We start from the raw sequence: 16,016 nt of genomic DNA on the forward strand, positions 1-16,016 counted from the left end.
GGAGGTATGGTCTCGGGATGAAAATGAAGAAAGAAAGAATAAAAAAAAAAAACATTTTTGTCCTTCAGTCCAGAGACTGCATTGCTGCTCTTGTACTCAATAATTTACATTGCAACTGAGCATGACATGGAAAAGACCAAAATCCGGAGACTAAAGTTCAAGTGCCAATATTCCCCGCTCATGTGAAGTTCCAAGTATACTAATTTTTTATACAGAAAGCATGCTCCTTTACCACATACATTTTCACATAATCAAGTATTTGTAGCTTCCCCACGTTCTCCAATCTCTTCCCAGTTTTTTTCTTTTAGTTTATGGTGAGTTTTATTCTCTTTTACTGAACAACATCCGCCATTGTCGGTTGGTAACAGCTTAAACAGCTTCTGGTATGTTCATTTAACCTTCAAATCCATCCAAAACAGCCACTCCTTGCTGTCTTCAATCCTCAAACAATAATCCAATCCTTTTCACATGCTTAATTATAAACCTTTCACTTATCAGCTGCACTAACTAAAGTTCCAAGCTTGCTCCTTCCAAAAAAAAAAAAAAAAAGAAGAAAGAAAGAAAGTTCCAAGCTTGTCCAGAGCTGAATGCAACAAGGGTTCCATTTGTTGGCCATTGATTTTGACAGAAGAAAACAACATAGACTCAGGTAAGTTTTCTTTATATCTGCTTATTTATTTGTTTCAATAAAGTGTTCAAGTGGAGTGCTTTTTCACCAAAGTTTGCATTTTTATTTTGTTTCGCTCTGTGTTGGATTAATGGGGTTCTATCGATCTATCTATCTACCTATATATCTATCTATCCACCATGGCGAGGTGTTACAGCTGTTTCCAGGATGAAGTTTAATATTATTGATAAAAATGGGGAGTAGGCCAACTTACAAGATAGACCCAGTAACATGATGGGAGATGATGCAATCAAAAATCTGTTTTAGCTAAAATGTTGATATGGACAAAGTGGATCTGCAAAGGGGAAGTCCCACTTAGGTGTATCAAAACAGAAAGAAAGAAAAAGGTGAGCAGGGATGGATTTGATGGTTGCAAAAAGAAGGGTTAGGAAAAGCTGGTGAGTTAGCACATGGACTGCCCATCATCTTTATGTAGTATCACTGTACCATTTTTTGTAAGGTTGAAAAACTTCTCCATGCAGTAACTTATCATTTGGGGAGGGGGTAGGGGAGGGGGAAGTAAAATAGGTTTTGTTTTCTTTCATTTGCTTTATGTGTTACCACCAGACCCCATTATTAATTCAAAAGAAAATGATAAGAGCAACTTTTCCTTCCTTTTACCTGCCACAAAAAACAGTTTCCCGGCTTTATCAAGCAAAAGAAAATGAAAGGTTTGCTAAGTTAGGTAGGTAGGAGTTTGAGAAGAGGAAGTTGGGGTGTTCTGGGGTAGAGTAATATGTTGTATTATTGATTGATATATGCCGATGAAAGCATGGTCCTTCAAATCAGCTTTATTTCCGTGGACACTTGTTTTGGTTATTGGTGTGATATGTAGTCTTGTAAATGCAACTGTCATCGAATCACATGACTGTGCTCTCATTGCCATCAGTTGGGATTCTCTTATTTTGTTCTCTTTCCCCTGTAGAAAAGACTGGAAACTCTCTTGCATTAGCGTGGATATAAATGTTTTATGCTACAGTAAGATTGGTTTTTCTTGTTTTTGTTTTTATCGTTTCCTTCTTTGTCCTTTATGGGTTAATACTATCAGAGTTTGGTCTTTTGATTGAAAATTAAGAAACTGTGAAGTATCAGTTTCTTCCACTTTTCATCAACCAGAAAAAACAATAGAAAATAAATCTTTTATGTAAAAGAAATGCAGAGGAAATAAATGAGGGCCCTTCTGCATTTAAGGATTCTGTCTGTATAATTCTAGTGTAGTTGAGCTTCAATCCTTTTTAAGGTTCCATATATCTTCTAGTAATTGGGGTGTCACTTGGCTCCATGTTCTCTTCCTTTTTATGAGATTTTAAAGCGCTCAGTTTTCTAAGAGTTTGGTGGGGATGTTATAGAGGTATGGAAGCCATGTGGGTGAATGTGACATGTTTTTTATCTCCTCTATTTGTGGGTGTGTAAAGTAGGGATATGCGTGGATATCGTTGGAAATTTCATCCTGAAAAAAGTCCCATTAGTTTCTTTTTTCTTTCTTTCAAATTCACGGTGTTGGATTGTGGCACTTAAGCTTGGCATGCTGTTTCAGTGTTAGTCTGCAGCTAATTGTGTTCACCTGCAAGAAATTCAGGCTGAAGGTTGAGGCATAATTATCATGGATCTTGAATTTGGGAAGACCTTGGATGCTTCAAAGGTTTGTACGTTTAACTTTCAGCTTGATTGTAGGATTTTATATTTTCAAAATGGATATATCCCTCAACCATTCCAAGTTATTGGTCATTTACATTTTCTTTTTCTGGGAATAGGTAGACTTAGATTACATGGTAGAAGGATTTATGTTGCTAGTAATTGAATTACACGGCATGGGTTCAGTAACTTAGGTGACTTCCAGGAAAGTTGCTTATTGTGGAATTGTATTGCAGAAGGGTTCTTGGAAGACCGCATCGCTTTTAGCATATCAAAGCCTGGGTGTGGTTTATGGCGACCTAAGTACCTCCCCTCTTTATGTCTACAAGAGCACATTTGCTGAAGACATCCAACATTCAGAAACAAATGAAGAGATTTATGGCGTTCTATCCTTCGTCTTCTGGACTCTTACTTTACTCCCTTTATTCAAGTACGTGTTTGTGGTTCTTCGAGCAGATGACAATGGAGAGGGTAAGCCTTGAAACAATTGTGTCATTTATATCATTTAGCCATTAAATTCTAACGTTTGATGCATGATTTTGATTTTGGCAGGAGGTACTTTTGCATTGTATTCTCTTATATGCCGACATGCAAGAGTTAGCCTTCTGCCCAACAGACAGGTTGCTGATGAAGCACTCTCTACATATAAACTTGAGCACCCTCCAGAGAAAAAGAGCAGCTCAAGAGTAAAAATGTACCTTGAGAAGCACAAGGTCTTGCACACGGCTTTGTTAATCTTGGTTCTCCTTGGTACTTGTATGGTAATTGGAGACGGAGTTCTCACTCCAGCAATTTCTGGTAAACCTCTTAACAGTCAGTTGCTTAAATTGGCCATTTTTTTTCCTCAGTCACTGACTAATTAATACATTCTTGTATATGCAGTTTTCTCTGCTGTGTCTGGCCTTGAGTTATCCATGTCTAAGGAACATCACCAGTGTAAGCTCCTCAGCGTTGCTATTTTAGATCTTGTTCTCAGACTTAAAATGCATTGGAGTCTCTAATTTTATGTTGGGTCCAAACCTTCTTTCGTATTAGCTGAAAAAACCTATTTGGTGGGGTGTAAATTAGTAGAGTGCCAAAGCAAGAATGTCAGGGCAGGGTTAGTTGCTTGATTATTATATGATTTCAATTTGGATTTTGACTGATATTTCTGTTCCTTGTTGGGGAGAAAGAGAAAGAATCTGGGAGAGAGGAGTCAGGTGTTAGGCTTATGGTTTTTACTCTGGCATATTAACTTTCTTTGAACTGTGGCTATCTGTTTAAGCGAAATTGACATACTGAATTTTAGCAAAATAGATCTAAATTATTTAAAGGAGTGGCTTGGGTGCTTCCTTTCTGTCGTTTCCAGTGGTAAAATGGATAGAGAGATCCACTCGTCATTCTTATGTAGTTAGTAAATAGATGCCAGATGGCTTGCAGGGAGCATTCACAACAAGTTGTGGTCTGGAATTACCATATCCTGTCCTTCCCTTGTTGGTCCTATCTGTTCCTCTTCCATTCTGTTTTTGGAAATGATGCTGTTTATAAGATTGATGGTAGGGCAAATATTGAACTTGATGAATTTGACTATTTGTGAAACAAAGTGAGAGAACAAATAAAATACTATTGAAGTTCTTAGATTCCTGAAAAGAATTGTGTACATAATCATGTTTACATGCACAATTTACAGTACCTTAAGGTGGAAAAAAAAAATATTATTCTGTTGGTAAATTGTTTTACAGATAAAGAAGCATTTATTCCTCTTTCATTTCACTAGCTGTTTGATTTAATATTTTTCTAGCTTCATGCTTGAGTTTACATTCTATTTCAAAAATATGAGGGCTGTTTTCCACACTAATTGACATAGAATTTTCAGGGTTGGCTTTTGAACTACAAGCTACATTTTATAGTCTTTTACGTTCTTTCATAGTAAGGTCCTCTTGACCTTGCAAAAATTTTGTATGCCAGTTTAAAAACAGTCATTTCTATGTGAAGCTATATTTAGTTTTAGACATAAACATAGTTAATTCCAGTCTTTGCTCCAATTTGCTGCCCCTTTATCTGAAATTCACCCCCTCATTTGCAGATGCCGTTATTCCAATCACTTGCTTTATTTTGGTGTGTCTTTTTGCACTTCAACACTATGGTACACATCGGGTGGGATTTTTCTTTGCTCCAATTGTGTTAACATGGCTACTATGCATCAGTGCCCTTGGCTTATACAATATAATCCACTGGAACCCGCATGTCTATCAAGCTCTTTCTCCATATTACATGTTCAAGTTCTTGAAGAAGACAAGGAAAGGTGGATGGATGTCTTTGGGAGGCATACTGCTATGCATAACAGGTGAGTCTGGAACATACATACATATGGTTAATTTTCATGTTACTTTGTGTCCATTGTCCATCTCATTGTTGATAGGTTCAATTGTAATCTCCTTAACTCTAAATAATCCGAAGCTGGGGCATTAGTTGCTTTTTGTCCGTGTTTAAGGTTGGTTCATTGTTATGATAAGATCATTATATGACATTATTAGATAAAGTAACTTTGGAAAAGTGGAGCAACCTATTCACAAATATCATAGAGTTAACGTGCAAATGATTATCTAGGTTCTAACATTCAAAAGTTTTACTCGCATATACTCAGGCAGGATAACTATTCCTATCATTTGAGTCGAATATTTCACACGATCTAATTTGCTAGGCCCATTATGCTAGTCCACGGTTTCTATCATGAATTCTGTACTGTGTCCATTTATGTTTTAGTCTTCAAACTAAGTTATTGGTAGAACATCTGAAAGTCTTAACCTTACATATATGGATAAATAATATCTTAACCGTAAGTTTGGTTCATTGTGACAACTGACAACCGACAAATGTTAATATTACGCTTGTTTATGCGTGCAGGCTCAGAGGCAATGTTTGCTGATCTTGGTCACTTCTCTTATGCTGCAATTCAGGTAACTCTAACATTAATCCTCTTCTAAGTGTTGATGTGATAGTAATGTCTTAACTGTTCATGTGAGTTTAGAGCTGGTTACTAAGATGAAATTTAACCCCGTCTTTTGGCAGACTGCTTTTACCTTTCTGGTTTATCCCGCCCTTATATTGGCATATATGGGCCAAGCTGCCTACTTGTCTCAACATCATCCTACGAGTTACCAGATCAGTTTCTATGTCTCGGTTCCAGGTATACATCATCTGTTTTCAAAACCAAGAAAAAATGATAGGACGCTGATGAAATAGGGACATCGAATTTCAAGTTGAGCATCCAAACCCCTTATCCTTTTTCCCCGAAGAGCTAAGAACAAGTGCAAAAGATAGAACAGTGGTTTGATAGTATAACACCATCTTACTGTTATCATGTCTACCCAGCTTAAAAGGGATTGCAAAATTACTTGCTTGGTTGCATCTCTGAATTCATGGTTGTAGGCAAAAAGACTTGATTGCTTGATGTTTTTGTGTGCAGAAAGTGTGAGATGGCCTGTGCTGGTGGTGGCGATTCTCGCTTCTGTTGTGGGAAGCCAAGCAATTATTAGTGGAACATTCTCGATCATCAACCAGAGCCAATCACTTGGCTGTTTTCCTAGAGTCAAGGTTATTCACACCTCTGACAAGATACATGGCCAGATTTATATCCCTGAAATCAATTGGGTGCTCATGATCCTCTGTATTGCTGTGACTATTGGATTTAGAGACACAAAACACATGGGGAATGCATCAGGTGAAGTTACACTTCATGTGTCCCAGATAATAATTTTCTAACGTTTCATTAAATATCATTTCCTTCATAACATGAAGTTCATTTTCTTATTCTCTGGAAGATTATTCAATTGGCCTCTTCCTCTTTGTTAAAGTCCAGCAGAAAATGGTTTGAGGAAGATCTTTTTATATTAGAAGAAACATAGAGAAGTTTGATGCACTACAAATTTGTTCTTATTTCTTTCAGGATTAGCAGTGATGACTGTGATGTTAGTGACGACGTGCCTCACTTCCCTGGTTATCATCCTGTGTTGGAACAAACCTCCTCTTGTAGCTCTTTCCTTTCTTCTGTTCTTTGGTTCTGTTGAGTTGCTTTACTTTTCAGCTTCACTCACCAAGTTCACAGAAGGTGCTTGGCTCCCTATTCTCCTGGCCCTTTTCCTCATGACAATCATGTTTGTATGGCATTATGCCACCATCAAGAAATATGAGTTTGATCTCCACAATAAGGTATCACTAGAATGGCTTTTAGCATTGGGTCCAAGCTTAGGAATCGTTCGAGTACCAGGCATAGGCTTAGTTTTTACTGATCTCACCTCGGGAATCCCTGCTAACTTTTCTCGTTTTGTCACTAACCTTCCTGCCTTCCACCGTGTCCTCGTCTTTGTGTGTGTGAAATCAGTACCTGTCCCCTATGTGCCCCTGGCTGAGCGTTATCTTGTAGGCCGTGTAGGTCCTGCAGCTCATCGGTCTTATAGGTGCATTGTTCGTTATGGATACCGAGATGTACACCAGGAAGTTGACTCTTTTGAATCGGAACTAATAGCCAAACTGGCTGATTTCATCCGCTATGATTGGTATCGAAGACAGCAGACTAATCCCTATACTGATGATGATGCTTCCCACTCCAATGAATCATCCAGTGAATGTAGGTTGGCTGTGATCGGGACAGTAGCATTTTCTGGCACACCAGGTTATGAGATTGAGGAAAGTGTGCAACCAGAAAGTGTCTCTGGTGGATTCTCAACAGTAGAGAGCGTAACAGATGTCATCGAAATGGAGCCTGTGGGTGCTGTCCAAAGAAGAGTTAGGTTTGCCATTGATGATGACTCTGAATCTGACACGCGGACTGATATGGAGGTGCACTTGCGAGAAGAGCTAGAAGATCTGTTGGCAGCCCAGGAAGCTGGGACTGCATTCATACTTGGGCACTCACATGTTCGAGCAAAGCAGGGATCTTCTGTTTTAAAGAGATTGGCCATTAACTTTGGCTACAATTTCTTGAGAAGGAATTGCCGGGGACCAGATGTGACACTCAAGGTGCCACCAGTATCTTTGTTAGAGGTTGGCATGGTTTATGTCGTGTAAGCGTCTGATGTAAAGTAGTTTTTGTAGCTTTATGTCAATTTGTAGATTGACCTTGGCCTGTAGAGAAAGTTATAACTTGTTTAAGAGAGATTCACCTGCTTTCATATGGTTGATGCAATACAGAATTGAAATTACTATGATGAAAGTGTATAAGTCCTAAATCTTCCATTGTTTTCCTCCCAATGGTACCAGAAGAAGACAGAGTAGTAACATTAAACAAAAAACCTGGGTTTCCTGCTGGCCATAGAATTTTTCTGAAGATATTTCTGCTTTGTTCATGTTTGACCCAAAGTGCAGAACCAAGCGGTCCTCTCAATTTTAATAGTTTGGCAATGGTCCACGTATTCTTCCTTTAGCCACCAAATTTCCCAAGTCGTAGTCATGCTTACTATATATGTAGAACAAACTAAGACAGCCACACAGCATATAACTAAAGAGCCTTTCATAGCCTTGTGGAGAGCATTGTCAGTTGCAGCTTTCCTGCCAAAAGAAGCAAACCATGGGACTGAGAGCTCTTCCCTTGTCACCTTCACAAAACAGTGTCCCTCCACATGTAGGACTTCCACAACATTTTTCTACCCATAGGTTCAGTAGGAGCTCTACCTTCAGAGTTTCAGCTAAAAAAGAGAATGGTGAGAAAGAAGAGCCAAAGAAGAGCAAGCAATCTTTGTTTAGCAGTGTGACTGAGGCTCTAGATTTCTCTCAAGTTAGGTCTGTAAAGGATGCTGAGCTTTTGGGGGAGGCTAGAGAAGCCACCAAGTCGGGTGGGAGAATGTCAAGGGAACAGGTAAAACTTTCTTTTTACTAGTCTGTCATTGTTAAAGAACTGGACACTGTTCTTTTCTCTGCATTCAACCATTTTCTTTCACGTTAATTACTACTATGTAACTGGGATTCCATGTTTACTGCAGTATGGAGCTCTGAGAAGGAAAATTGGAGGAACATACAAGGATTTCTTCAAATCCTATGTTGAAGGTATGCAAATAAACTTGAGGCTTATATTGTTAAGGTTTCTGGTCTGTAGCACTTTAAATACCTTATAATGAAAATAAAGAATTAAAAAAGCAGCTTAATATCTAGGAAAGGTTTTAATAGAAGTTGAAAGAAAATGTTCTGCTTTAGGTTTCTCTACATTGAATCCTGAAACCTTGGACATGGAATAAATTCCTTTCCTTATAATGAACTTGCAGTATTTTATTTCTGCAAGCCCTTGCACTAATTTTAACTTACAATAGATGTATTCTGCCTGAATTTCACAGTTTGTTTTCCTCATGCTCCCCTCCATTACCTCTATCAGAAGTTATATGATGAGAAACATTGGTCATTGATGATCTTGGGGAATCAAACTGACAAACCAATATCAGAGATTTAGGCAAAATGAATCATCACAAATTCTGGGTTTTCTTACTGATTGTTTCTAGACATAATTTGAAAGGTTTTGAAGTAATCAATGCATGCTATGTACAAAGAGTTACCGTTTTTATGACATAGTTGTAATCTCCATATCTCTTGTTGATTCATTTTCTCTATTTGTTTTTGTTTATACCAGTGGATGGAGAATATGTGGAAGAAGGATGGGTTGACAAAAGATGCAAGGTGTGCAAGAAAGATACACGGGGTGAACCAAGGCAAATAGACAATTTTGGAAGATATGTTCATGTAGCATGCTTGGAAAAGTCCAACTCAGGAAACTTCTTCACTAGATTGTTCTCAAGATAAACAGGGTAGTTTGTTTGCAATGAACTTTTGCTTTTATAGTTATTAATAGATAACAGCAATGTGGTGAAAGAGATGGAAGTGAATACTGTGTGTAGCAATGCCCCCTGGAAAACATAGATTCTCCTCCTCTTGTTAGTAAAAGGAAAATTTTCCATTGGTTTTCTGGTTTTCCCTCTTGCTCAGAATTGCAATTAGCAGGACACAACTATACATATCAATGCCAGCAAAGATATAGCATGGTTCCTTGTTCCTTGCAGGAAAACGAAGTTAAAAAAGGGGATGCAAGAACTTGTTTGTAACCATTTACCAAGCAGTGGATGCTGTCAGCTTGGTAAAAGCTGCAACTTTCTTGCATATTCTTGATATGTACTTGTCCTGCAGAAGAATAAACTAAGAAAAATATGAACCAACAACCAGAAAATGATTCTCACCTTTAACATCCATGGTTTCAGCTAGAGAAACTCTTTCAGTGCAAACATCTAACCCTTAATCAAATGTGAGCAACATGGAACTGGAACCATCTGTTTGTGGGTGGCCAAGTGCCCCATGACTTTGACATCTTTGTCAGAAACTATAAATGTAGGAGCACCAAGCAGCTCACTATTTCTCTAATCTTGAGTACAAGCTGTTCAAAGCTTAGGCTGTCCAGCTTCAGTATCCAAGGGAATGGAGCTGAATTCCAGGAATTGGGAAGACAAATTTGCAAAACCATCAGCAAACAAGATTAAGAAATGTGGAGGGGAAGAAGAGAAGCTGGAGAAAGAGTAGCATGATTAGAAGCATACCAGGATACCAGAGAAGCAAGATCCCGATTTTGCAACAGATACAAGAGATTCAGTTTCTTTTAATGTGGGTGCAATTGAAACATGAATAGAAGAAATTCTCACATTTTATACATAAATAGAGTGATTAAAGGGTTTTTTTCACATTTTTAAATAGACATAACAATTCGTGTATTCGTGTTTTAATCGTGTTGTGTCAAAATTAAATTTTAATAGTTATATTAATAAATGTGAATGTAACACGAATAATTAATCATATAAAAATCTAAAATAAAATGCATGAATATGTTTAATAATCGTGTAATATGACACGATGTTAAATTATATTTTATATGATATGATATGATTAATATATTTATTGAAATTATAATATTATATAAAAGGGCTGAATTAACCGAACCAAGCAATGTACCCTCCAGGCCTGATTAATAGGATTTTGGACCAGCTTGAATTTCCATTGGTGAGCCACCAAACCGACCTCTAAGCCCATGTTCTCTCTTCATTTCTGTGAAATCCTGGGCCAGAGTCTAATATATTTGGGCTCTAACCCAAGCTCCTTAGGGATACCGACTTCAGTATCCTCGCATCTCAGCCTCACACAGCTGAAATGGCGGGAAGATTGGGCGGGAAAAGCTACCCACCTTCTCACTTTTAGCGCGGGAAGTGAGTTTGGCAAGTGAGGAAGTGTCAAACGAATCGGTCGATCAGATAGATAGAGAGAGATGGGCGGTCCACCGTACGATTGCGTGGCCAACCCACTGGGAGCCGTCCGATTGACATTCGAGAAGGCGATAGGGTCAGGGACCCAGACCCATCCATCCGCCTTTGACGGCAAGGACTGGGGTGCCCTTGACCTCTTCCGCCACTTCCTCTTCCAGGAATCGGGGCTCTCCCAGGTTCCCATCCTTAATCCGAAGACTATGAGATGGGTTCAGCCCTACACTCTTGTCCGTTACCGGGGCATGATCCAGGACATGTTGGGAAATGAAATCTATGTTGGTGCTTACAAGGTAGCAAGAAGTAATCTTTTTCGATTTTCTTGCTAAAAAAATTTGTCTTTATTTATTTTGTCTATTCCCTAAGAATGTGAAGTTGATGGGTTTTGTGTTTTCTCTATTCTTGTTTTCTTGCTAAATAAAGGATGGGAATTTATGGAGGACCAACAAGTTCATGGATATTTCCCAATACCCAATGGGATCCTCTCCTGATATGTGTGTTTGGGAACGCCGTTTGCTCTACTGTGTTCCTGTAAGTTCTCTATCTCCACTTCTTTTTCTTTCTTTCTTAAAGGATTTGGGAGTTAATGGTAGTGTTTTTCATGTTGATCAGGTTATACTTTATTGTACATTCATGGTTTTAAATTTTAGGGTTCATTTCTTTTTTGCTATTAATTGGTGATATACTGTGAAATTGGAACATGGTTTTCTCCATTGTCTCATGGTTCAGTAGTTATGACCTTTTTTTCAGTATTATTATTTCAAAATAAAGAAAGTAAAAACTGAGACTGTATTCTTGTTTTTCTTTTTAAAGGTTCCAGGACAGAGTTCATGGACTGAAACTTCTTGTGAAATGGATCTTAATCAAGGCATGGATCAGTCATCACAAAACAGGGGGAAGCGGCGTAGGATGGATGATGAAGATGATCCCATGGATGTGGTTGTTCCCGCTCTCCTTACTACTTATTTATTCATTTCATTGTTCATTATTCTCCCAACTGCTTGGCCTAATCTTGCAGTCCAGAAAATAGGGTAGTCTCAATGCCATATGTTCTATGAAAATTAGGTGATGGTCTTGCCTTCTGTTTGTGTTTGTTTTTGTCTCAAAATAGATAGGATTTAGATTATAAATTTGTTTAGGTGGACCATTCTTTAGTGAAGGGTATGGTATGTTATAATATGGTCGTTCAGTTAGAACATGCTTATAAATCCTTTTAGGCCATCTTTAAGATGCTTAGAACTCCTCAAAAACAATGCTAGTTCTTTGGTTCCTGTTGTATTGTGTTTTAACGTATTTGGTAGCTTACCTAATCTAATTTAAACCCTATATGTAATTACAGGTGCCTGATGATGAGATTAAAAGCTCTCCGACTACCAAGAAGATGGTAAGAAGCTATGTCTTTCATTAGTACACAGCTTTTTGGTCTTTTTTCTTTTTTTTTGGCATTATGTCTTGATGTTATCTGTTTGTTGTTTGAGCATCAGATTTGATGCAACCTAAGTGAAATTTTAAGTCTTGCTATTGTTGAGAGCCAAGAAATTTCTTATCTTCTGTAGAGATGTTATTTAGTTTGACCATTGGAGCTTAAAAATTGCTGCATTCAACTGTATGCTGTGTTGTCATCATTATTGCTGTAGTTGGATCAGTATTCGTTGATATCATATTCTCTGTACACTATTAGTTGCCTTGAATGACCCTATGAAGTTGGCATACTATTTTTACTAAAGCCAAATTCTAATCCCAAACCTTTGCAAAAATTCCTATAACTTGACATATCTTTGTCATTGCTGCATTTTTTTCATTTTACTGTCTTATCAAATTTATTTTCAGGGATTTTCTAGAATATATAAACATACAAATTTCCTTGATCAGAATTTAGATATGTAAAGAATAATAATAATAATAATAAAAGAATTTTGGACTATTTTGGGTTTGAAATAGGTTTGTTTGACAATATTTTGCCACGTCAGATAAATATAAATTGGATTTCAATTAAGCCAAATCTATGAGTTCAATTGACACATCAAAAAGAACTAAAATTGGAGGGCTAAACTACACATTGCTTGAGGGTATGAGGGTTCTTTTTTTTTGGAATTGTCCATAGAATTTGGTTTGAATTCCTTTTTTTTTTCTTAATGTTATCTTTACATGCTACTTCTGGAGGAAGATTTTTACTAATTGTATTTTTTTTTTTTTTTTGCTAGAGAGAAGATGGATTTCCTTCCTCTTCACCAGAGTCAAGGGATTCTAAAACTGGAAGCTCTTGTACCAGCATGGCTACATTTCAATATGTTGACAAAGATTACCTTCCTTGTCTAGTAAAGGTAAATGATTTCATTTCATTGTTCCAATATACATCCAGATACACTGACAAACTATAGATGAGTGAAAGTTTATTCTTCCCTTTTGAATCAAGGTTGATTATTTCTTATATTGATAATGCAGATATATGATTGTCCAGAGTCAGAGTTGAAGTTGAATGATGTTGTTGAGTTTATTGGGGTCCTCACTTTTGATTCAGAACTTGCACTTGAGAAGGATGATGAGTTATCAAACAGTTTCTATGACGATGCACTGGTGTACTTGCCCCCTAATAAGGTATTATCTGCTTCTAGCTGTGAAACATTTGAGGCTTCATTACCTGCACAGATTGTTTTAGGCCCACTAATTCTTTAACGACGAATCAGTTCAGAAATCCTTTGAGGATTATATGTATGAAAATGTAGTTTTCTGAGATTAAATCATGGAATGACCACTCTAAAAATACTCCACATTTTCAACTACCTGTATGTGTCTTATCACATTCAATTATTTTTATGATCAAGTCTTTGTAGCTTGACATGCTGTACCGTGTAGAAATTCATGATGTACATCATAAGCTTTGACTACTGCTCTGTGTATATGGCTTGCTGTAACTAAATAGTTTGATTTCTTCTTGCATTGTCTGGTTCAAAACGTGTTTAAGTTATTTTTTACCAATTCTTTCCTGTTGCAGGTCCCGCGCTTGCACTGTATTATACATAGGAAGCTTGCAGTCCATGACTTTCTGCAAGGCTTCCCAATAATGGAGGTAAATTACAGAAGTTTATGCATTGCTGCATTAATTTTCTACCTGACACTGACAAGTTTGCAGTTCAAATTTCTATTGTCTTCTCTTTGGCTTCCTCTTATTCACTTTTAATCTTTGATTCTTCCAGCCAAAGCCACATTTGGTGAAAGAGATAAGGGAAGCTCTGTTCAGGCATCTTACAGTTGTTCTTGGAAATGATGGGGTAGCTGCTCATTTCATGTTGTTGCATCTTCTGTCCAAGGTAATAATGATTTCCTCCATAATTATCATTTTGTTTTCTTGTATATTATGCTAGGTGGCAGTCACTTTTTGTGAATTTATGTATTACCTCTCAAATTCCTTTTATGAATTCTTTCCTAAAAATGTTCTTTGTCTCCTTGAGAACTATTCTTCCCATTCCCATCTTAGCATGTGAGAAAATAACAAGGTCATTTGGACAGGTTCATGCTCGAGCAGATGATGTTGCCGTGGGGAAGCTCTCACTAAATCTAATAGGTTTAAGCAAAGAAAGTGTGTCTGTGTTTGGCACTAGACTTAGCCAAGCTGTCAAAAACCTCCTACCATTCACACATTGCATACCTCTTACGCTGGAATATCTGAATACTGCCTCTCTTGCCCCAAAAAAGGATTATCAAACAAACAGGTATCCTTGTTCATGTTCTTGTAACTAAGTTATTGCCTGCAATCAATATGAAAGCAACTAGTAACCATCAATTTCTCAGTATTTATTGATAGCTCCTCCCGCATGAAATGCAATCATAACTTTCAAAAAAAAAAAATTCTCAGTATTTATTGATAGCTTCACATTGTAATGTTGCAGATTGATACCTGGAGTTCTGCAGCTACCTGAGGGCTCGCACTTAATGGTTGATGAAACCCAGCTAGAATCAGGAACCCTCAACTCTAATGGAATTGAGAATACAAAGTTGCTGAAAAATCTAATGGAGTTTCAGAAAGTAAGCTGTCACTGTAAAACACGTGTGCATGTTTGTGTGTAAATCTACAAGCCAGATGTTTCCAGGCATTTAATTTGCCTATTGGAAATTTTTGCGTGGTTTATCTATTGCAAGCAGTTGAAATATGTATTTTCCCCTAAAGCTACAATTATACTGGGGAAATTCTGCTGTCTGACCTCAGTTTTAAGTTGACTCATAACCAAAATGTGCTTGTTTCAGGTGGAGTATGACTTTCAGTACTATAAAATGGAAATGGCAGCGGATGTCCAGTTACTTATTTTCTCTGAGGGGAAATCTAACATTGTACCTGCTGATGTAGTCATACCTTTCCAGCCTTCTTCTCTAGGATCCTCTGAAATACCGGTTGCAGAAGCAGTGGAAGCTTGGAGATGGTACTTGGCTACTGTTAGATCATTACCACATTCCATCGGATCAGAAATGCAGAAGGTACGACTTAGATTGACCTGATTTCTTCCAACATGTAATTCAGTGCAATACAGTTCTCCCACCTATAATTGTTGCCTGAAAACTTGCACTGCTGCTGAAGTATTGGAACATTTTTAGTTAATTTTCCCTGATTTATGAAAACTTATTGCATTTTAAATTCAGATTCACCCGTACTTGTACTAGTTTTAAGAAAGAACCTTTATCTCTTGTATGGACTCATGGTATCTAATGATTCTTTTAGTAATCTGTTAATGTTGTTGAGCATTTGATCATTGTAGATGGTTTAGATCAATTAAATTCAGTTTGTGAGCGGAAATCTTTCTGACGTTGCTTATTATATTATTGCTAATTTTTTCTTCCTGAGGGGAGGTCTCAACCCATTTCTAATTTCTATTCTCATTGATCACAGGAGGTAGAAGATGATTTGGTCGCCGCAAGGCAAGCAGATCGGAGCTTGGGCAGTCAAGATTTTAACCGGTTAGAAACAGAGTTATTGATTATGCTGTTATTAGCATTCCATTTTCCATTCTTGATGTAACATCTAAAAATCATAACATAAATTCGTTTTATGATTTGCAGATGGTTGACAATGGCCCGACTGGTGTCGACAAGTTTTGGTGAAACCAGTCTGTCGATGGAACATTGGCAAATGGTAAAGGAATTGGAGAGGCTGAGGATGGAGAGACTCAAGTAGAATCAAAGTCACCAGGTGGAGTCCAAAATAAAGGGTTCAGCTAGATGCTGGGTATCCATGACCAATTTTTCTTTCTTTTCTTGCCCTCAAGTTCAAGAAAAGCAGGTTGCTGCAATGTCTGTGTAGGCCAATCAAATGCAATCTTCTTCAACAAACAACAGTCCCGCTATCAAATGCAACTCCCTTCATTCCATAGATGTCATTGCCTACATGTGTCAATGTCAACTATCAATGTAAATGTTTTGACACTGCTAGTAATGTTTCATACATCTCATGATCA

At 37.5% G+C, this 16,016-nt stretch overlaps 3 protein-coding genes across 6 annotated transcripts; all 3 read left to right on the plus strand.

The window, feature by feature from the left end:
- On the plus strand, positions 369–7,351 carry LOC18587495 (potassium transporter 2). Of its 4 annotated transcripts, none has more exons than XM_018129237.1 (10): positions 369–649; positions 2,247–2,309; positions 2,539–2,773; positions 2,855–3,100; positions 3,185–3,238; positions 4,368–4,628; positions 5,189–5,241; positions 5,354–5,471; positions 5,751–6,005; positions 6,231–7,351. In XM_018129237.1, the coding sequence occupies exons 2-10, from the start codon at positions 2,271–2,273 to the stop codon at positions 7,349–7,351; spliced, it is 2,382 nt and encodes a 793-aa protein (XP_017984726.1). In that variant the 5' UTR covers positions 369–649; positions 2,247–2,270. The 4 variants fall into 4 exon arrangements, with proteins under 4 accessions (XP_017984726.1, XP_017984724.1, XP_017984725.1 ...); XM_018129235.1 differs by having other exon boundaries at positions 370–649; positions 2,205–2,309; XM_018129236.1 differs by lacking the exon at positions 369–649 and adding an exon at positions 1,498–1,645 and having other exon boundaries at positions 2,205–2,309.
- Positions 7,752–9,241, plus strand: LOC18587496. Its single transcript, XM_007011298.2, has 3 exons — positions 7,752–8,138; positions 8,263–8,326; positions 8,901–9,241. The coding sequence occupies exons 1-3, from the start codon at positions 7,851–7,853 to the stop codon at positions 9,068–9,070; spliced, it is 522 nt and encodes a 173-aa protein (XP_007011360.1). The 5' UTR covers positions 7,752–7,850; the 3' UTR covers positions 9,071–9,241.
- LOC18587497 (mini-chromosome maintenance complex-binding protein) lies at positions 10,424–15,885 on the plus strand. Its single transcript, XM_007011299.2, has 13 exons — positions 10,424–10,862; positions 10,993–11,100; positions 11,383–11,508; positions 11,909–11,953; positions 12,774–12,893; positions 13,015–13,167; positions 13,565–13,639; positions 13,767–13,880; positions 14,080–14,282; positions 14,460–14,595; positions 14,815–15,042; positions 15,452–15,519; positions 15,622–15,885. The coding sequence occupies exons 1-13, from the start codon at positions 10,575–10,577 to the stop codon at positions 15,734–15,736; spliced, it is 1,779 nt and encodes a 592-aa protein (XP_007011361.1). The 5' UTR covers positions 10,424–10,574; the 3' UTR covers positions 15,737–15,885.

The sequence above is a fragment of the Theobroma cacao genome, chromosome 10 (genome assembly GCF_000208745.1).
Source record: "Theobroma cacao cultivar B97-61/B2 chromosome 10, Criollo_cocoa_genome_V2, whole genome shotgun sequence".
Lineage (NCBI taxonomy): Eukaryota > Viridiplantae > Streptophyta > Magnoliopsida > Malvales > Malvaceae > Theobroma > Theobroma cacao.